The sequence below is a fragment of the Budorcas taxicolor genome, chromosome 4 (assembly GCF_023091745.1).
Source record: "Budorcas taxicolor isolate Tak-1 chromosome 4, Takin1.1, whole genome shotgun sequence".
In the NCBI taxonomy this organism is placed as follows: Eukaryota; Metazoa; Chordata; class Mammalia; order Artiodactyla; family Bovidae; genus Budorcas; species Budorcas taxicolor.
The window spans coordinates 79431168-79453084 of NC_068913.1; the positions used below are offsets into that span (position 1 = coordinate 79431168).

Sequence of the window (21917 nt, forward strand, 5' to 3'; positions counted from 1 at the left end):
GACAATTGTGATGGTAGTAAAAAATTTTCACAACCACGGTCAACTTATAGACATAGGAATTACAAAGAAATCAGTAGCTTTATAGCACTTCTCTTGAATCTGCAGAGTCCATTTCTATTTTTAGATTATCATTTTCATATAATAGAATAAAATGGAACATACACAAAATTATTATAATACTTCATATTATTTTTGAAGCATTTTTCAAATTGACACATAAGTGTTCTCTCATTTGCTGTTTTTTGCCCCCCAATTAAAGGTAATATACTCTTACTAAAAATAGCTTTAAAAGATCTTGTTTTAGGGAAAGCGTGGTTTAAAAGTTAATTTTATAATGTGCCTCCATGGAGAAAACAAATACTTTAAAAATAAATTATACATGGTAACAAATGAGTGAGATCTATCTTGCTCATTATGAATTATATGATTTGGGGTGGTTTGCACCTCCATATGGTAACATTAAGAGCATAATTGAGTCATACAGCTGTTTTGTTATACATGTAATTACATATATATATATATAAAATGTTATACATATATTAAGTAACAAAACATAATCTGGAACAAAGAGAAATAAAGATCTTTCAATAACAACTGTCTGTCGTCTTTGTCTTCATTCCTCAGGGAGTCTGTGCAAGGCTGTAAGGGAAACTGGGACCCTATTAAGCACACTTCACATTTTTCAGGGACTCTGACACCAGTGTTTCTTTCTGGAATTTCATACTCTTATGAAATACTGTTCCTGTAATGCTTCTGGGATATATCTGAACCATGGCATTGGGCAGGGCAGTAGGAATAAGGAGATATTAGTTGAAAACCATTCATGTCTAAGTTTTCTATGTATACATATCTTCTAGGATACCTTGTTCCTTCTGTATTGGGGAGAATAGACATCAGTTAATCTATTAACAGCTTAATTAGATATTTGTGTTAATTGTGAAGATTCCTGGGAACAGGCTCCATTTTGGAACAGCTTTCTCGCTTGCCAAAGCCTAACATATGAGTCCTAAAAAAAAGAACTGAATGCTTGAATTAACAGTATTTACATATATCTAACACCAAGTTCTAACAATGAAAGATGCTCCCTTTACTAAAGATGCTCTCCTATATAGGATGGTGAAATAATTTGCAACATCCTTATGTCCTGATTTCATAAATAGCTCTACTGGAATCCATGACTTTCCAGATGCTGAGACATGTCCTGAATGATACAGATCCCTCAGATTCTGCATTACGGAACTTACACATTCCATCATCCTATGTCAGTAAATATTCTTTGTAGACAACAACAGAAGGCCAGATTTCTGTAACACACATATTCCTTGATGGACCACGGGTACACAGCAGCAAGGAGTGCTGGGCATTCGAATTCCTACTAACGGAATGTTTCCTTATGGAGGGCAGGGAACACAACTGATGCATTGTCTGGACACAAACCAACATGAATACAAGACATGGTTCCAGATGAAATTAACTTGCCCACATTTCTCACATTTTCCCTTTGTTTAATATATATTGAAGGACAACAATGTAACATTTCAACATTTCTTTTCCCAGTGAAGCAAAACACTTTCATTTACAACATATTTAAGACGACATGGATAACAACATTAGAAAAATAGCAAATGACCATCATGTTTGGGTTTCTTCCAAATGTAATCAAGAGGTCAGGCTGTCTCTGGAGCCTGCAACTATTACTCTGGAACACTACATTTACTGAGACATCTCTTTGCTGAATGCTAAAAGAAACTGGATCCCTCTTTGACAGAAATTGGTGTGCCTTTGGGGGGGTGGTTAGGTCTCTGCTCCAGGAGGATTGCTATGGAGGAAGGAGATGTATTATTTTGCCCTTGATCCCTAACAAGCACCATCGCTCTCTGCAGCTTCTGATTTAGCGTGGTCCCTGTGGACAATCAGATGTGAAGGAATTTGAACACCATGGTGAAGAAAAACCGAAAAGTAAACATGAAAAATAAAAACGCTATCAAAGTTGAAACAAAAGTTTGTTTGCCAAACAAGTAATTACTTGGCTTGCATGAAAGTCATGAGATTATCAGGACATTTTTTTCCCCCTCTGGGAAAGAGACCTGTGATCAAACAAAGCAAAATAAAACAGTTCAGATCCCAAGCATTCAGAGCAACTGAGCATGTCCTTCTGAATCATCCTGATGTCCTTTTCCCCTTTCTCCCGTTTGCTTCAACATTTCTACACAACATCATGGGGGCAGAAGCCTCGTTGTTTATGCTACATAATGCAATCTCCTTCTTGGACGTGTGCACAAGTTTGTGCTTCTTGGGTGGTGGGTGTTCACAGGGGGTGTGTCCCCACCCCCAGACTTCTCTGAACTCAAGTCGAACCATAATCCCCACAACCACTGGGATGCCCTGCATTGCATCAGCAGGAGGTGTTTTTCTTGCTGTTATTATTGGTTGGAAAGTGTGATATTTGCACCATATGTCTAGGCTAGTTCCAGCTGATGGGGCCGATGCCACATACAAATCATGAGTTGAATATATCAAAATTTCGGTTTAGCCACTGCTGTTTTTGGATGGATTGGATGCCCAGGGAAAAGTAGAATGGGAAGAAAAGAAAGAGTTGATCAGCTCCTATTCTGAAGTTGGTTGTTAGAAATTATAAAAACAAATGGTGGTTCTGCTCAGAAGACATGGGTGTAGAAAAGCTTGGAATGCTTAATGCTCAAATTTCCCCTTAAATCATAGAAATGGAAGTAAACATTTATTACCATTTGGTCAAATGTAGCATAACTTGCATTCATATTTCATTGTTAGTAATGGAGGTATGCGGAGATATACACAGACCTTGAGACAGCTGTTTTTTTAAATATTGCATACAGGCTAGCAGTTCATTGAAAGTAGAGGAGATAAGCCTGAAGGTTAGATCTTAGAAGAAGGCAATTCTTCATGCACAGCTCATCAATCCTGATTTGGTTTGAAAATGAAAATCACAGAATACCAAAATCAAAGGAGAGTTGATTCAGGGAAAGGGAAAGGATGATGTCACTGGCCAGGAAAATGTCAGGGAAGTTGCCAGTTTCTCATTCAAGTCCAAAGGTGCTGGTTTCTTCTACTGCCGTTAACAGCTTTTCATACAACATGGAGTACGAGGGATAAGGTGGAAGATCCAATCGATTGAAGCACGTGTGTGCCCTGAATGGGGGAGAAAAGGCTGGTCAAAGTGTTTGTTTCAGTGATACAACTGGCTTGGCTAGTTCTGTGATCAGTCTGAATCTGTGAATCAAAAAGCAAATCAAAAGGGAGTGGAACTGTGTTTTAGCCCCACCATGCACACACTGCAAAGAACCACAGCCTTCCAGATGTGAACAGAACAGTTAGAATACCTAGAACTGGGGAAGTCTGCATTTGGAAGCAAACCACACTATACTAGCACTGTACTAGCAAACCAGTGACATTCTACAATTAAGAGATGAAGCTGGATATGGTCGGTGAAGGAGGCAGAAAACATAATTAGTATCAGAGTCATATTCCCAAGTCTCCCTGCCCAACTTTGATTTCTGGGCTTCTGTAAACCCTGTGTATTGATTTAGAGGTGCCAATGGACACCCTGGAACTCTGAGATCCAATGCTCCATCAAGGCAGGTGTGTCCTGGAGATGGTCTGACTCCTTTACAGTTCATAGTGGGGCTTGCGTAACCTGGAGCAAAGATGCTACATTTCCAAGAACAGCTGCATTTGTGGGATAATCCTTCCTGGGGGCCAGCAGCATCCCAGTGCCACCTGCCCTGGCTTCTGCTTATTTCATCATGTTCTTCATCCTACAGGCCCATTTGTGTGGGCCAGTGTCTGGCCTAGATGAACAATGGCTTCCCCTGCCATGTGCCAGTGTGTGGACCAGGACTACACCCTGCTAACCAACTTAATTGGTCGTGGTGGTGGTGCTTTAGTCTCTAAGTCAGATCTGATTCTTGTGACCCATGGACTGTAGCCCTCTGCCCAGGCTCCATTGTCCATGGGATTTCCTAGGCAAGAATACTGGAGTGGGTAGCCATTCCCTTCTCCAGGGGATCTTCCCAACCCAGGGCTTGAACCTCGGTCTCCAACATTGTAGGCAGATTCTTTACCAACTGAGCCACCAAGGAAGCCCAGCTGAGTTAAGAGGGACAGAAAAATGCCAAGTGTACTTTTGGAACTGGCTGAATTCCAAAAGTCAGGGGCAGGATACATGCAGACTACATCTTCTTGGTTTTCTTTATCTGGTCATTTTAACTATCACTCATTAGTGGAAATAATACAGAAAAAAAATCATCTATTTACAAAACAGTTTAGATCAGATTGATTCTATAGAAGTTAATTTCTGGAAATAAACTGAAACTTTAGCAAATGGCATTGCTTCAAGACCTAGTGTGAACAAGAGCTGCTCTTACTGCATTCATCTATAGCCTTGGTTAGCTCTTAAATATTGATATGTCTTAGTCAGTAATCTAGAATGAATAAGCATTATCAAATCACGATTGGATTCTGCGTTCCTAGGTCCTCGTTCCCCTCCATGTCGTCTGACAGCACCAAGGACCTGAGTACATCATTCCCTGGGCACTGGGAATGTGCTCTCAGGTGAGGTGGGGCATGGAGACAGCACAGAACCAGACTTTGGAAGGCCTCTGTTCTGATCGCAGTCCAGTCACTAACTAGCTTTACAACCTTGGGAAAGTCAGTGAGTCTTTGTGGGCCTCAGTTTCCTCACTTGTAAAATGGGGTAATAACACATGCTTTGTGCACATCAGAGGGTTGGTGTGAGAGTAGAGTACCCACAAGTGCCTTTCGTAAACCATGAATCATCATTTAAGCATCAGAGTTTCTTAATAATGCAAACACAGTTGCAATCATGATTTTAGGAACTGTGTCCCCCTTGTGAGGACTTCAGACTCTTGGCTTTTTCCACCTGCCTGCTGGCAAATGAACTGTCCTCATCTTGTATTTGTGTAGTTGACATTTTGGAATTCCACTGGATCTGATCAGTTGTGCTGGGTCAAACTGCACTCTGTCAGTACTATTCTGGGGTTCCAGCATTTTGAGATCATGCTGGATTTGGATTGAAATCCATCACAGTATTATCTGTGATACTTCTAATCCATGTCATCTACACAATTCATCTCCCTGTCTCCTCAATGTATTCTAAGTTTTTGATCAAAATGTGAACCAAGATAGGGCCGAAGTCAGTCTTGCTTCTCTGCAGTAGAGACCACTTTAAGGTTGGTTTAGAGTAAATATTATAACAAAAAGGGACAGCATCAAAACCCACTATAGCTGGCTGTATAGCCAGTTGTGAGGTCAGTTACTTAAGTTGTGTCTTTTTTTTTTTTCCTTTTCTGGCCATACCACCTGGCTTTCAGGACCTTAGTTCCCTGACCAGGGATTGAACTCATGTCCCCTGCAGTGAAAGTGTGGAGTCTTAACCACTAGGCTGCCAGGGAAGTCCTTGTGTCTCCTTTCCATGTCCTCTTCTTCCACTTCCCAACTGCCGCTTCAGTCACCAGGCAGGTTCTCACTCTATCACTGCTGAATCTACTCTTTTCCAGATTTGTCAATAACCTCTTGATTCCCTCATCCAGAGGTGCATTCTCTATGCCCACCTCCCCTAGCTTGTTGAAACAGTTGACAGCTCTTCCTATGAACATCTCTCTCCCTTCACTTCTGGACAATTTCTCAGTGGCTGTCAGTTTCTCACAGGGACTCCCAATGGCTCCCTCATGCCTCCTTTGTAGCCAGTCAGCCTAGAGAGCAGGGCTTCAGGCACCACTGATACTTGAAGCTTGATGATTTTTCACTAGGAGGGGCTGTCCCGTGTCTTGTAGGTCTTCAGCAGCATCCTTGGCCTCTCCCTGATAGAGGCCAGGAGAACCCCTACCCAACAACCAAAAATGTCTCCAGACATTGCTAAATGTCCCCGAGGGGACAAAATCTTCCCTGCCTCCACCCTCACAAACCATCACTATAGAGTAAGCCAATACTAACTTAACCAGGCCTCTCACCTCCATCCTGGGCTTGGGCTCAGGTTATCTCTGCAGTGAAACATGTTCATATTAGATTTTTAGTCCGGTTCACCTGCTCCTGACTCATAATTCTGTTTTTCTCATCGATACTTGAAATGTAACCCCCTAAGCTTTCCTCCTCTCCTTTACTCTATTTCCACACTGCCTGTGCTGTGTCTACCCTGACCAGCTCCCAAGTTTTCCTTCTTTCCTTCCAAGTTTTTCCTTACCAAGTTTCACAGTAAGGAAACTCTCCCATCTTTTGGTCTGGCCTACAAGCCCTAGCATTCTCAGCCCTCATGAGTGGAGACAGCCATTATTCACCTGACTGCATTCTGGGCTGTGGATGGATGAATACTTTTTTCACTCCCCATTGCCAATTCTAGATCATTACTTTTCAATTTTTTGATCAAAAATTTCTGCTCCCCTGAATCTCATGCCATTTAGGTAAATTTTTTTCTTCAAACTACATGTTTTGTTTGGCATTTTATTTTAACAAATAGGACAGGGTAGAAAATAGAGAGTACTACCTATAGATAATAAGGATGAGGTATAGTGGGTCAATGGTTAAGAATCCGCCTGCCAGTGCAGGAGACATGGGCTCGATCCCTGGGTCAGGAAGATCCCTTGCAGAGGGAAATGGCAACCCACTCCAGTATTCTTGCCTGGAAAACCCCATGGACAGAGGAGCCTGGCGGGCTACAGTCCAAGGGTTTGCAAAAGAGTCAGACACGACTTAGCGACTAAACACCAACTGTTTTGAAGAACTAGTATTTCAGATACATACTCAGGAGTATGCCTGCTTAAACTAGGTTGGGATGTAAAGGGACCCTCTCTCTGCGTTAAACATGTTTGACCACAGTGATCTAGACCTACCTTCCAAGCCTTCTGACCTCCTAAGGAACACATTGGTTAACATTTCTGGTAATTGGCTTAAATGTTTTCCACTTCAGGTCTTCCCACCATACTGCGTAGCTTCTGAGTTCACATGGCTGACTGTTCAGAGCCCTGGCCTGCCAGCTCCTTGGCCTTAGCCCCAGTGACCATCCCACCCCTGCTATGCTCTAGCGATGGTGATTTATGAAGTTTTTTCACCAGGCTTTGTAAAACTATAAACCCTGCCCCAGAGTCTTTGTTCTAACCCCCACACGCTCTGGAAGGCAAGGACTTGGACTGATGCACGGCTTTGTGTGATGCTATTTGCCTCCCCCATCTAGGAGGCCAGCTGTCTTTCTAGAGGGAAGATCTGAGGGGAAGTCAGCCTAGAACACCTCTCCTCAGAGTGTGGGCAGTGCACGCAAGGCTCACAGTCTCTGGAGAGCCCCGGACCACCCCATGGGTGTTTGGCTCTCCTGCTTGCCTGGGCTTTTGCCACCTGCCACGTGGCCTGGCCAGGTCTTTCCGAAGTACCATTTTCGGAATTCAGAGGCTATTTCTTTCTCTCCACCCTAGGTGACACTTTCCAGGTTCTTGAATCTTTGGAAGATACAATGGAGACTAGTTGGGGGTTCATACTCAGAGGGTCATTTTCACTGTCCTCTTGGAGGCCTCTCAGCACTTCCTGGGGCTCATCTGGCCCAGGATGAAGTGCCTGCTTCCCCCAGGAACCCTCTCTGGGGCTCAAAGCACAGCAACGTTTTTAGGGATGCCTTAGCCCAGATGTGCAGAGCCTGTTCAGAAGGTCAGTGTTGTTCTTGTTGCACAGTCATGTCTGACTCTTTTGAGACCCCACAGACTGTAGTCTGTCAGACTCCTCTGTCGCTGGGATTTTCCAAGCAAGAGTACTAGAGTGGGCTGCCATTTCCTTTTCATAAGCTGATGCCCCCTCTATTAGTTCTCTGTGTGGGTTAATAGGATTAATACAAATTTCAAGGCTTCCCAGAGCATGTATGTAATTAGACTCCATTTCTGACCTCAGTGACAAAAGCAACAACTTCTGTTTCCTAAATAATAGTACAGACTCCTCAATGGGGTCTTCTCTGTGTGACCCACCAAACTTGCTCTCTCAACGATGTCCCCTGCAAATGTCAAGTTAGACACCTTGTCCTCCATGCCTGCTTGGCGCTCCTTCCTGAACACAGCTGACCTTTCCACCTCCAGGCCTTGCTCTTGCTGTTGCTCCAGCCTGGAATTCCCTCTGCCCTTCCTTGTCCCTCATGACTCACCTGAATGCCAGCTTCTCTGTGACATCTTCTGTCAATTCAGTCAGGATTAGGCCTCTGTCCTACAACCTCATAGCATCCCTGCCTTTACTGTCTCTTCTTTGCTCTCCTCTGATTGCAACTGGGGTTGTAACTACGCACCATCTGGTTCTGTTCCTCCCTAGACTCAGCCCCTCTGGGCAGGTGCATTGTGTAGCTCAGCCATGCCCCCTTATCCCAGTCCACAGGCACACTGAGGTGCTCACTCTGGAAGTAGGATATCACCAAATGTGACTCAAACTCAAGTCTTTGAAGTAAGAACAAAATGCTTCCAAAGAACCTCATCCTTCAAACCTATCATTAAACTCAACAAATGGAAATCTTGCCTTTTGAGCCTGATTTTCTTGCCAGGCTTCATTCAGGAGGCTCAGCTGTCAGCAGAACCATGCAAATGAGCACTGAGGGTCTGCTGATCTAACTGGGTGAAGACAGGGCTGAAAAGCGCCCAAGGCTTCAGGCTGTTATTAACCAGCGGGGCTCGTGCTCTGTTTCCTGGGCCTCCTATGCTCAGCACGAATTATCTCCAGGATGGTATAAAGACTAGGAAAGCTAGATAAAAATTATAGTTCAATAAATCCTGCCACAAAAGGGATTAGCAAAGCATCTCAGAGGCCATGTAGAAACAGAGCTGAATTAAATATGAATCTTCTCTTACAGTTAGAAAATGTCACAGCAGAGGAGAGTAATGTGGATCGATCTTTTCTTCTATTTGCTGAGCGGGATTTATGACTTTAGTAGCTACACAGAAGCCTCTCTTGGGTGCTCCTTATTTCACTGAGCAGGAGAAAATGCCATCCAAAGTGGCACAGAAAGCACGGAGGAAGTGTTGGGATGAAAACTCATGGCGGAGGGAAAAGATTCTGCTAAACTGCCTGGAGCTCTAGTGCCTCCTTTTCTGCATTATCACACAATAATTTTCTTGATAGCTTACTGTATAGAAGCCACTGTAGAGACCCAAGATACATATGGTTTTGTCTGCACATGTTTTAAAACAGTAGAAAAACACAATATGTACATAATTCCCTGTGTATCAAGTGATATGCCCTAGTGAAACAGGCTGGGACCTGGGACCATTTACTTCAATACTTGCACCTGGATGAACATCTTCTCCAGCAACAGAACACAAAGAAACTAAAAATAACTCCACATAATGCGCAGCCAGGGGGTTGATATGAACAATAAGATACAAAAAGGCCAAAACCCAATTGCCATGTCTGAGGTGCTGAGAACAAAAGTAGGGGACAGCACACAGTGCTACCAAGGGGGTGGGCAGACCACCTAAGCCATTGCTCCAGCCTGACCCACCCATCAGCCCCCACCCCACGGCATTTAAGCGACCAGCTCACTCCCCTGGTGGAGTGAGCAAAGGGACCTGTTGCGTGTTCTCCCTTCCTCAGGCTGCAGTCGGAGAAGCCTCTGCCTGAATTTCTCATCTAGCCTCTTTCTATAGATTTCTAGTCTCTTTCTATAATTTCTATAGATTAAAGAGTCCAAGAACCTTGGTCAGCAACAACAGAACTGCAGACTCAGTGCTGGAAGGGCCACTTCGGGCTTCCAGCCTCTGGGCATCCCCCTTCCCCCAAGCAAGACATTCCTCTTTAAATTAAATTGGGCCACATACGACTGACCCATGGACCATGAAACCAATAGCCCCAGTACCATCAATCATCAAAAAATGACTAGGAGTATGACCTGAATGCACTTCCCTGACGCTTCTCCCCGACACCTTTCACTGATGACTCAGAACAATACACTGGGCAGTAGGAAAGAATTCCATCCCAACGGATGATCTCTCAAGCTCAAATAACACAGTGTACTTGGCCTTCTTCAGCAGGTTTCCAGAAGTAGGGTGGGAGCTCCATACCTGGGAAGAGATGTAATTTTCCCCCATTTCTCTATGCAGAAACGCCGAAGCCCGTTGCTTCCTCGCAGGGCTGCAAAGCCTTCGTAGGGCACACTTGATGTTCCTGTGACGAATTGCAGTAATCTGAGTCTCTGCTCATTGTTGAAACGCTCCACCGCAGCCCAGAACCAGCGGATCACAAGATGCCCATCGTGATAACCTGAGCGGAAGCAGGAGGGAGACAGAGAGGATGCGGAGAGGGGAGGAGGGGTGGGGGGAGATGAAATACACATCAGACGTGCTAAGAACTCAACAGCTGCTCTAGATCTGTTCATTTCTTTAGTGGTGGGCTTCAGGTAGATCTAAGACAATTTGTGTAACTGAGTCAAGTTTGAAAACAAAAGCCAATTGAGAAAAGAGGCGTTTTTACAAAAAGGTTTTATGTTCTGAGGAATATCCTCAGAGATGTCTGCTTTCTATTCAAACAACTGGGCCCCTAGTTTCCTGCCTGAGATAAATGTACACAATGAGTGGTGAGGCCTGGCAGAGATCTTTGGGGTTCTGAAGAGACAAAACCCTCTACGGATAGGCTATTTCCTCCTATTGTCTTTGTTCTGATGTCTTAGCTCTTGGTAACCACGTACTGTGGGAGCATCTAGGACTTAAGAAAGGTGAACGTCAATCTTGGTGAACGGAAGATGCTGGGCTCTCCCCGCAGCCCTGGTGCCCTTAGAGCTGCTGTGCTCTGGCCAGCCCTGGCCTGAGAGGAGCTGGGCCATGGAAGGAGTATGGGGCCTCACAGCACAGTATGGAAACCAGGCTTGGGGCAGTCGCTGTAGGAAAACGATAGACTGCAAGTGCACGAAGGACTCAAAGATGAAGAAAGATGCTGGGCTGGGGCAGAAAGAAGGAAAGCTCCATCAAACGGAAGGTGTAACTCACCTCAGAGGTGTGAGTTAAGCATGTGAAGGCTTGTGTGAGTGGAGGAGGGGCTATAATGATGAGAATGAAGAATAAACATGCAGCGAACAGCAAGCTGACTAGACCAGCAGAGAGCAGTTGCTGGTGAGCACTGAAGGGAACTTACTGGGGGCTTAGAGGCCTTGATAGCTAGGCAGAGACACTGTTACCTGACACCTTAGGTTGGTGGCTTTCCTTCCAAGCCAGGAGGTTCCACAGAGGTTTCCTCCTACATGGCTGAGTGTATCGGGGAGACCAGAGGGGCTGAGATGGTGGGCTCCTGGCTCACCCTCTATCATTTTGATAGGAATTTCTCTGCAATATTTTATGTGAGGAAAGGGTTTTGAGCATAAAAAATCTTTCAAAGATCACTTCTCTAAGCGATAAGGAGCTTGCTTGTTTTGTGGGTTGGTAAATGGCCTGATGAAAAGAATGTTTCAGGAAGACATTTGGCAGTGTGAAGGTGAAGAGTGAGGAGGAATTAGACATGGGATTTGGAGAGATGACAGAATTGTTACAACAAATCAGGATGGAGGCAAGGAGGGCTTCAGTTCTACAGGAGGCAGAACACACTTTCCCGGCAGCACGTTACCCAGCTCCAGAGCTGGCCCGTGGTCGGCAGTGTTGTCTGGTACACACCTATACCAAGTTACGCCAAGGATGACCTGGGGGTACTGTCGCCTGAAGGAAAGTCCAGGTTGGAAACGGAGGGCGGGGGGTGGAGGGGAGAAAGCATGGACTAGGACCTACTCTGCACGTGTACTGAAATAAGGCCGTTTTTTGTAGTCTTCAAAAGTGATATTATTTTATATTTGTATTGTCACTACATACTCATCACAAATGCTAGTAAAGTAATGCTCAAAATTCTCCAAGCCAGGCTTCAGCAATACACAAACCGTGAACTTCCAGATGTTCAAGCTGGTTTTAGAAAAGGCAGACGAACCAGAGATCAAATTGCCAACATCCGCTGGATCATCGAAAAAGCAAGAGAGTTCCAGAAAAACATCTATTTCTGCTTTATTGAAGATGCCAACGCCTTTGATTGTGTGGGTCACAATAAACTGTGGAAAATTCTTCAAGAGATGGGAAAGACCACCTGACCTGCCTCTTGAGAAATCTGTATGCAGGTCAGGAAGCAACAGTTAGAACTGGACATGGAACAACAGACTGGTTTCAAATAGGAAAAGGAGTACATCAAGGCTGTATATTGTCACCCTGCTTATTTAACTTCTATGCAAAGTACATCATGAGAAATGCTGGGCTGGATGAAGCACAAGCTGGAATCAAGATTGCCAGGAGAAATATCAATAACCTCAGATATGCAGATGACACCACCTTTATGGCAGAAAGTGAAGAGGAGCTAAAGAGCCTCTTGATGAAAGTGAAAGAGGAGAGTGAAAAAGTTGGCTTAAAGCTCAACATTAAGAAAACAAAGATCATAGCATCCGGTCCCACCACTTGATGGCAAATAGATGAGGAAACAGTGGCTGACTTTATTTTCGGGGCCTCCCAAATCACTGCAGATGGTGATTGCAGCCATGAAATTAAAAGACGCTAACTCCTTGGAAGGAAAGTTATGACCAACCTAAACAGCATATTGAAAAGCAGAGACATTACTTTGCCAACAAAGGACCATCTAGTTAAGGCTATGGTTTTTCCTGTGGTCATGTATGGATGTGAGAGTTGGACTATAAAGAAAGCTGAGCGTCGAATAATTAGTGCTTTTGAACTGTGGTGTTGGAGAAGACTCTTGAGAGAGAGTCCCTTGCACTGCAAGGAGATCCAACCAGTCCATCCTAAAGGAGATCAGTTCTGAGTGTTCACTGGAAGGACTGATGTTAAAGCTGAAACTCCAATACTTTGGCCACCTGATGCGAAGAGCTGACTCATTTGAAAAGACCCTGATGCTGGGAGGGATTGAAGGCAGGAGGAGAAGGGGACGACAGAGGATGAGATGATTGGATGGGATCACTGACTCAATGGACATGAGTTTGGGTGAACTCCAGGAGTTGGTGATGGACAGGGAGGCCTGGGGTGCTGTGGTCCATGGGGTCACGAAGAGTCGGGTATGACTGAGGGACTGAAATGAACTGAACATATGAATATATATATATATATATATATATGAATATTATTCAGCCATAAAAAGGAATGAAACACTGAGTCATACTATAACACAAACAAACCTTACTAAGTGAAAGAAGCCAGACCCCAAAGGCCAAACAGTATAATTCTATTCATATGAAATATCCAGCACGGGTATATCCACATAGACTGGTGGCTGCTGGGGATGGGGAGTGGGGAGAGGAACGGGGAGCAACTGCTTCACAGGTCCCGGGTTTCCCTTCGGAACAAAGAAAGTGATTTGAAACCACTGAGAGGGGATGGTTGTACCACATCTACAATGCACAAAATGCTGCTGCACGGTTCCCTTTAAAATGGTTATTTTTTTTAACTTTTTACTTTATATGGGGGGTAGCCGATTAACAATATTGTGATAGTTTCAGGTAGATAAGTAAGGGACTCAGCCAAACATATACATGTATACATTCTCACTCAAACTCCCTTTCCATCCAGGCCGCCACTCTGCCACTCTGAGCCGAGTTCCCTGGGCTGTATAGTAGGTCCTTGTCGGTTACCCATTTTAAATATAGCAGAGTGCACATGTTGATCCCACACTTTCTAACCATCTCTTACCCCCATCTTCCCCACCCCCCCGACAACCATAAATCTGTCCTCTAAGTCTGTAAGTCTGTTTCTTTTTTATAAATAAGTTCATTTGTATTTCTTTTTAGGTTCTGCATATAAGGGATGCTATATGATATTTCTCCGTCTCTGTCTGACTTACTTCACTCAGCATGACAGTCTCTAGGTCCATCCATGTCGCTGCAAATGGCATTATTTCATTCTTTTCAATGGCTGAGTAATATTCCATTGTCTCTATGTAACACATCTTCTTTATTCATTTCACTCTTGATGGACATCTAGGTTGTTTCCATGTCTTGGCGATTGTAAGCAGTACTACAGTGAACACTGAGGTGCTTATATCTTTTTGGACCATGTTTTTCTCTGGATATACGACCAGAGTAGAATTGTAGGATTATATGGTAACTTATTTTTAGCTCTTTTAGGGAACCTCCATACTGTTCTCCATAGTGGCTATACCAAGTTGGATTCCCACCAACAGTGTAGGAGGGTCCCCTTGTCTCCCTACCCTCTCTAGCATTTATTGTTTGTGGATTTAAAATGGTTACTTTTAACTGTATACTCAATATCTTATAATAACCTGTACTGGAGGAGGATGTGAAAAAAGAATATATAATTTATATACATATGACTGAAACACTCTGCTGCATGCCTGAAACTAACAGAGCATTGCAGACCAACTAGATTTCAATAAAAACAAAAAAATAAAATGATAAAATGTAACATAGAAAGGAAATGGTGAATGTTGTTATGTCAATTTCAAATCAATAATGTTTTTTAAGAAGTTATAGATCGTGTCTGTGGGAGCTGAGCCATCACAAGCCCCGCTCGCTCACCTCCCCGGTACTCGGCGTTGTTCCGCCAGTCAGCCAGGTCGATCTCTGCCGTGCCAGCGATCACCAGCTCCAGCTCCCTGGCATCAAACACGGAGACCAGCCTTGAGTCCACCACCTGAAATCCAAATTAAGCTTTAGCCTACAGACCCAATGTTATTGAGTTACTTTCATCATTACCACTTCTGTGGGCTAAGCTGGGAAGCTCACCGCTGTTCACAACCTTTTCCCCCTCTCCCAACGTGTTATCACGTTTAAGTTCAAAATCATGACATTCTGAAGCACAATGCCTTAATGAACCGGGAACTCAAAAAAAGTCCCCTGCTTTTCGTTACCTCTGATATTGCCTCTTGGAATGATGTTATGAAACAGACTGACTTGCCTTTCTGTAGTCACATTTAAGTTTCCCAGTAACACTACATTTTAAAGGCAAAAAGTCCAATTTGCTTTGAAGTGATTCAGTAGCTATTAGTGCTATCACTTCACTTAAAAGGAATACTCTCTTCTACATACAAACTAGGACTTATTTCCTGGGAATGGACTTTATATATTAAAACAATTGTCTTTTTCTTCCCTTCTACCTGTCAGTTCTTCCCTCCCTCCTTCAAAGATCCGGGTTAAGAACCTGCTTGATTAGAGGGTTCTGAGCTCTGGCTTTACATCTTGCTGCTGAATGTATGTGGTACCACTGAAAACCTGCAGCAGACACTTCCTTTAATCACACAGGTGGACGAGCCAGTCACCCACTCTGATCTCCACCAGAGCAGCAAAGAACACCTTCAAACACCCAAGCCCTTGTTTCTAAACTGGAAAAATCTAACTATGTCAAGTTTTGGTAAACAGGAAGCCTAGCAGCTGTCGGTGTCCTCTTTTTTAAAAAATTATTGTTGATCTCTGATGCTTTTCAAAAAACTTTTTTATTGAATGACAGATTATTTAAATTCTATAGTGCTTTATAACTTTCAAAAGTTTCACATGTGGTTTCATGCAGCTTATTTCATAAGTCACTGTCCTGATTCAGCACCTCTGCATGGATTATGCGGCACAAAGTGACACCACAGGCATATCTCCTTTGATTGTGTTCTGCTTTATTGCACTCTGCAGATATGTCATTGTTCACACATTGGAGGTTTGCGGCAACCCGAGGTCATGAGATGATGGGTAGTTTTTTCAGTAATAAAGTATTTTTAAAATAAGGTATGTACATTGGTTTTTTAGACATAATACTATGGCACACTTAATAGCCTACAGTATAGTATGAGCACAAGTTTTATTACATTGAGAATCTAAACAACTGATGTGACTTGCTTTATTGCGCTAACGGCTTTATTGCTGAGGTCTGGAACTAAACCTGCAATAACTCAGAGTTCTACCTGTAAGAAAATAAAAAATCTAGCCAGAGTGGATAATTCTGCCCAGTGCCTTCACTTCGCTCATTTTTATCTCACTGAATAAAAGGGGATGCAACAAACACACGTCTTGGCAGGATGGGCCACGTGTTTGCACGTATGGCTCAGCAGGGCCACACTGACGCGGGTTTTGTGAGACCACAAGAGCTGGGTTTCCCAGAGAACTCTGACCCTCTCCCAACACCCTCAGGGGGTCCTCCCTGCATGCTGGTGAGTAGAGCTGAGCCCTCTTCCTGCCTCGTTCTTCCTCTCCCTTCTGCTAACAAGACCCTGCCGGGCCGGGTCTCACCTCGTAGAAGCCCCGCACCAGCGCCTCGGTCTGCTGCACCACGCCGCGCTCCACCCGCCACCTCACCATCCTCTCGATGTACTCCTTCTTGTTCTTCTCTGTGACCTGCGTGTTGGCACCTCCAGATTTTAACTCCCTCTCCGTTACCTTGCGGGGAAACAAAGATCATGATGATTGTTGACTTGGTCTACCTTGTAGTGAAACAGATCAGTTTTAAGAGGATGAACTATTTGTAAAAAGTTCTCTTAACATGAGTTCAGCATCTTTACCTCCTTGGTTCTTTCTCCTTTCCTGGAAGTCACTGGAAAGGCTCTGGTTGTTCTAAAGTAGATACATCAGTAACTTAGAAAAGCTACAGTTTTGTTACATAAAGAGGAAGCATGTTTCTTAAACTTAAGAGGCCTAATGGAAATAAAAGAAAAATGCCCCTCAGTTCAGTTCAGTCACTCAGTTGTGTCTGACTCTTTGTGACCCCATAAATTACAGCATGCCAGGCCTCTCTGTCCATCACCAACTCTTGGAGTTCACACAAACCCATGTCCATCGAGTTGGTGATGCCATCCAGCCATCTCATCCTCTGTCATCCCCTTCTCCTCCTGCCCCCAATCCCTCCCAGCATCAGAGTCTTTTTCAATGAGTTAACTCTTTGCATGAGGTGGCCAAAGTACTGGAGTTTCAGCTTTAGCATCATTCCTTCCAAAGAACACCCAGGACTGATCTCCTTCAGAACGGACTGGTTGGATCTCCTTGCAGTTCATGGGACTCTCAAGAGTCTTCCCTAACACCACAGCTCAAAAGCATCAATTCTTTGGTGCTCAGCTTTCTTCACAGTCCAACTCTCACATCCATACATGACTACTGGAAAAACCATAGCCTTGGTTACCCCTAAATGGACTAGAATGTCCTTAACTATACCCAAGTCCCAATTACATCACATTCTTAACAAACAAATCTTCCCTATCAACAGCAGATCATTGGCAAAAAAGAAATGGAGGATGGGAGAGTGTTTCTGCAGTAGGTACAACAGTGGCTGAAGGGTGACACCTCGACCTTGAGAAAGGAGAGAATGATGTTGTCACACAGTATGGAGATGCATGTTTGTTAGGACAAGCTAACAAGAAAAGTTATGATCTGTGCTTTACTGTTTTGAAAGGCAAGAGGGCAGGTAACATATTAGACACTGATATCAAAATGTGTTGGTGTTTGAAGGGGGAAGCATCAGTTATCTTAAATTTGCTTAAGGGGTTCGCCTCACTGCTCAGTGTGATTAATATAAGAAAAATGAGGCATAACTATACCTGCTATTGTTTAGTTGCTAAGTCATGTCCAACTCTTTTGCAACCCCATGGACTATACCCCTCTAGGCTCCTCTGTCCATGGGATTCTCCAGGCAAGAATACCGGAGTGGGTTGCCATTTCCTTTTCCAGGGGATATTCCTGACCCAGGTATTGAACCTGTGTCTCCTGCATTGACAGGCAAATTCTTTACCACTGAGCCACTAGGGAAGCCCATAGATGTACTTAATTATAGATTAAAAATATATGTATCTATTTGGCACTCATGGGCAAAGTACCCAAACAAAATAGTTTATAGAAGTCTGCTGATTACTTTATTTGATCATGTAGGTGACTTTGGTAAATATGAAATATTGGTCAATTATAACATAATAGATACCACCCAAGATCCATATCCTTTGGAGCCTCTGGTTTTTACCTGCCCAGTTAGAGACTATTTCCTGACTCTAAGTATGTGGCATAACTAAATTCTGGCCAATAACGTACAAGCAGGGGTGTTGTATGGGACTTTCATGAGGCCTCTTTAAAGAGCAGGGCTGTTCCTCCTTGGTCCTGCTACTTCAGACACGGATGTGCTGGTTGGGGGCGCCATATTCATCAGATTGTGGGTGAAGGGGGCCACTGTAGGAACTGTTGCCTTGGGTTGCCTGCCTCCACATTTTCATGTACGAGAAAAATAAACTGTTAATTGAAGCAGGGTCATTGAGTTTCTTCATTAGCAGTTGAACTGAATCCTAACTAACACACCGAGGAAAAGCCGGTGGTGTCTTTCAGGTCCATCTGTTTGTCTGCTCTTCACTCTAACTTGCCGACAGAAGGGCTGTGACTCAGCTTTCTAAAACCAGAATCATCACTCTTGGCAACCTCATGTGAAAAGAAACAGGATCAGCTTAAGCTTAAACAGAAACGCATTATTCTAGATCTATAACACATCCTTATTTTTATCACTGGGAATGTTTTCAACTCTCTCTAAGTTGTTAAGTTTCTTCCTTATACAGACATGAAGGATTGCTCTTTTTATTTTCAATCTTATTTTTTCCTCTAATTTTAATGTATTTAGTCATTTGTAGTTTACTTGATTTCTTTTGAGTAGATAACATGTGTCCATGGAAAAAAAATTCAAGTGCTATAAAAAGCCATACAGTGAAAAACAGGTTTCTCTCCCCAAACAGTAGCATATTATATACACTGTTCATTATCGTGGTCACATACACACCAAAGCTTTTTTCTTTTTTTAGTTAAAGATACACATTGGCCATTGTTTCATAGTGGTTTGTTGTTGTTATTCACTCACTAAGTTGTGTCTGACTTTTTGCAACTCCGTGAACTGCAACACGACAGGCTCCTCTGTCCTCCACCATCTCCTGGAGTTTGCTCAGATTCATGTCCATTGAATCAGTGATGTGATCTAACCATCTCACCCTCTGCTGCCCTCTTCTCTTTTCCCAGCATTGGAGTTTTTTCCCAATGGTTGGCTTTTCACATCAGGTGGCCAAAGTATTAGAGCTTCAGCTTCAGCATCAGTCTTTCCAGTGAATACTCAGGGTTGATTTCCTTCAGGATTATGCCAGCTTAGACCTGTCTTACTCTTTCTTTGTTATTGTTATTCCACCTGTCTTATTGTTTATGATTTATATGTAAATGGATGGGCTGGGGTATCAGACCACATATCTTACTAGTCTACTATTTCATTGTGTGAATGAATTATAGTTTATTTCATCAGTGTTCTACTGCTGAACATTTATATTGGTTCAGATTGTTTTTTTTTTGTGGTGATCAACAATGCTGCAATGAAGATTGCTATCCATTAGTCTTTTCAATTAGATGTGAACGTATTTGTAGGTCAAATTTCCAGACAGAGATGCTGAGTCAAAGGCAGGTGCATTTAGAATGAGGATACGTATCACAGGGTGCCTTTCACTTCTGCTTCCTTCCACCTACACTCTTGTACAGAGTGCCTGTTTCTCTCCACGATCTCCAAAATAGAATACTGCTAAGCTTTCTGAACCGTGAACCTCCAGATGTTCAAGCTCGTTTTAGAAAAGGCAGAGGAATCAGAGATCAAATTGCCAGCATCCGCTGGATCATAGAAAAAGCAAGAGAGTTCCAGAAAAACATCTATTTCTGCTTTATTGACTATGCCAAAGCCTTTGACTGTGTGGATCACAATAAACTGTGGAAAATTCTGAAAGAGATGGGAATACCAAACCACCTGACCTGCCTCTTGAGACCTATATGGAGGTCAGGAACTGGACATGGAACATGGTTAGAACTGGACATGGAACAACAGACTGGTTCCAAATAGGAAAAGGAGTATGTCAAGGCTGTCTATTGTCACCCTGCTTATTTAACTTATATGCAGAGTACATCCTGAGAAATGCTGGGCTGGAAGAAGCACAAGCTGGAATCAAGATTACCAGGAGAAATATCAATAACCTCAGATATGCAGATGACACCACCCTTATGGCAGAAAGTGAAGAGGAACTAAAAAGCCTCTTGATGAAAGTGAAAGAGGAGAGTGAAAAAGTTGGCTTAAAGCTCAACGTTCAGAAAATGAAGATCATGGCATCTGGTCCCATCACTTCATGGGAAATAGATGGGGAAACAGTGGAAACAGTATCAGACTTTATTTTTTGGACTCCAAAATCACTGCAGATGGTGACTGCAGCCATGAAACTAAAAGACACTTACTCCTTGGAAGGAAAGTTATGACCAACCTAGATAGCATATTAAAAAGCAGAGATATTACTTGCCATCTAGTCAAGTCTATGGTTTTTCCAGTGGTCATGTACGGATGTGAGAGTTGGACTGTGAAGAAAGCTGAGTGCCAAAGAATTGATGCTTTTGAACTGTGGTGTTGGAGAAGACTCTTGAGAGTCCCTTGGACTGCAAGGAGATCCAACCAGTCCATTCTAAAGGAGATCATTGGAAGGACTGATGTGAAGCTGAAACTCCAATACTTTGGCCACCTCATGCGAAGAGTTGACTCATTGGAAAAGACCTTGATGCTGGGAGGGATTGAGGGCAGGAGGAGAAGGGGACGACAGCGGATGAGATGGCTGGATGGCATCACCGACTCGATGGACATAAGTTTGGGTGAACTCCGGGAGTTGGTGATGGACACAGAGGCCTGGTGTGATGTGATTCATGCTGTCACAAAGAGTCTGACACGACTGAGCAACTGAACTGAACTGAACTGAAGCTTTCTGATTCTTGATGTTCTCATGAGGGAAAATGGTATTTCATTCTGTTCAAATTTATATTTTAAAAAAATTGTGAATGATGTTGAATATTTCCTTTCCTGGGAACTATCCACTTATATTCTTTGCTAATTTTCTATTGTGTTTTTGATCATTTCTTATTGATCTGCAGGATCTCTTCTTATATTGAAAGACACAGACTTTCGTCTGTGCTATATGTTGCTGCTGCTAAGTTGCTTCAGTCATGTCCGACTCTGTGCGACCCCAGAGACGTCAGCCCACTAGGCTCCTCTGTCCCTGGGATTCTCCAGGCAATAATACTGGAGTGGGTTGCCATTTCCTTCTCCAATGCATGAAAGTGAAAAGTGAAAGGGAAGTCGCTCAGTCGTGTCCAACTCTTTGAGACCCCATGGACTGCAGCCTATCAGGCTCCTCCGTCCACGGGATTTTCCAGGCAAGAGTACTGGAGTGGGTTGCCATTGCCTTCTCCGGTGCTATATGTTACAATGTAGCAAATATTATGCCATTTTTACTTTGTTTATGGTATAGTTTTGATATGAGGTATTAAAAAAGTAATTTTAGTTGACTATGTCTATCTTTTCTTTCATGACTTTGTCACATGTACAACAGCATTTCTTACTGCAAGTTAAAAAGAAAAATTCTTTCATTTTCATCTTTTTATTGTTCTTTTAAGCGCTCAGCGTTTTCACCCATGTAGAATTAATTTAAGCATTATGAGTTAGGTTTGTGATCTAACTTAAGTTTTTTAAGATGGGTACCCATTTGTCTTAATCTATTTTGCTAACTAATTGTGTTTTCTTTGTTTGTTTTACAAATTAACCCTACTATAGGGCAAATGTAAAGGATAGGCTAAAAGTAGTCATGCAGAAAAAATAGTGTATCTTACACGTTCATCCAGTACATGGGGGAGGACAGTTAAGTGAATCACATATTCTTGAATATATTTAAATACACTCTCTAAAGATGTAAGAAAAAATATTTTTTTTCTCAAATGTGGAAAAGTGTATTCTTCGGAAGTATTTTTATGCAAAGACAATGCATCAAAACACTAACATTTTCCAGGACCTGAACAAGATTCTTGATTGAGATGTGGGTGTTGGGTGGTCTGCAAGGTTCGGTGGGTAACTATCACCCATAGACTCAGCACACTG

General features: G+C 43.1%; 1 protein-coding gene across 1 annotated transcript in view; it reads right to left on the reverse strand.

Annotated features, from left to right (window-relative positions):
* Window positions 1-3056: 3056 nt before the first annotated feature.
* HECW1 (HECT, C2 and WW domain containing E3 ubiquitin protein ligase 1) overlaps window positions 3057-21917 on the reverse strand; it is a 255395-nt gene continuing 236534 nt past the window's right edge. The window contains exons 24-27 of the mRNA XM_052638688.1: window positions 16250-16396; window positions 14555-14669; window positions 10074-10272; window positions 3057-3168 (exon numbers count right to left, since the gene is read on the reverse strand). Of these exons, the coding sequence (XP_052494648.1) occupies window positions 3057-3168; window positions 10074-10272; window positions 14555-14669; window positions 16250-16396 (573 nt within the window). The remainder of the gene's footprint in view (window positions 3169-10073; window positions 10273-14554; window positions 14670-16249; window positions 16397-21917) is intronic.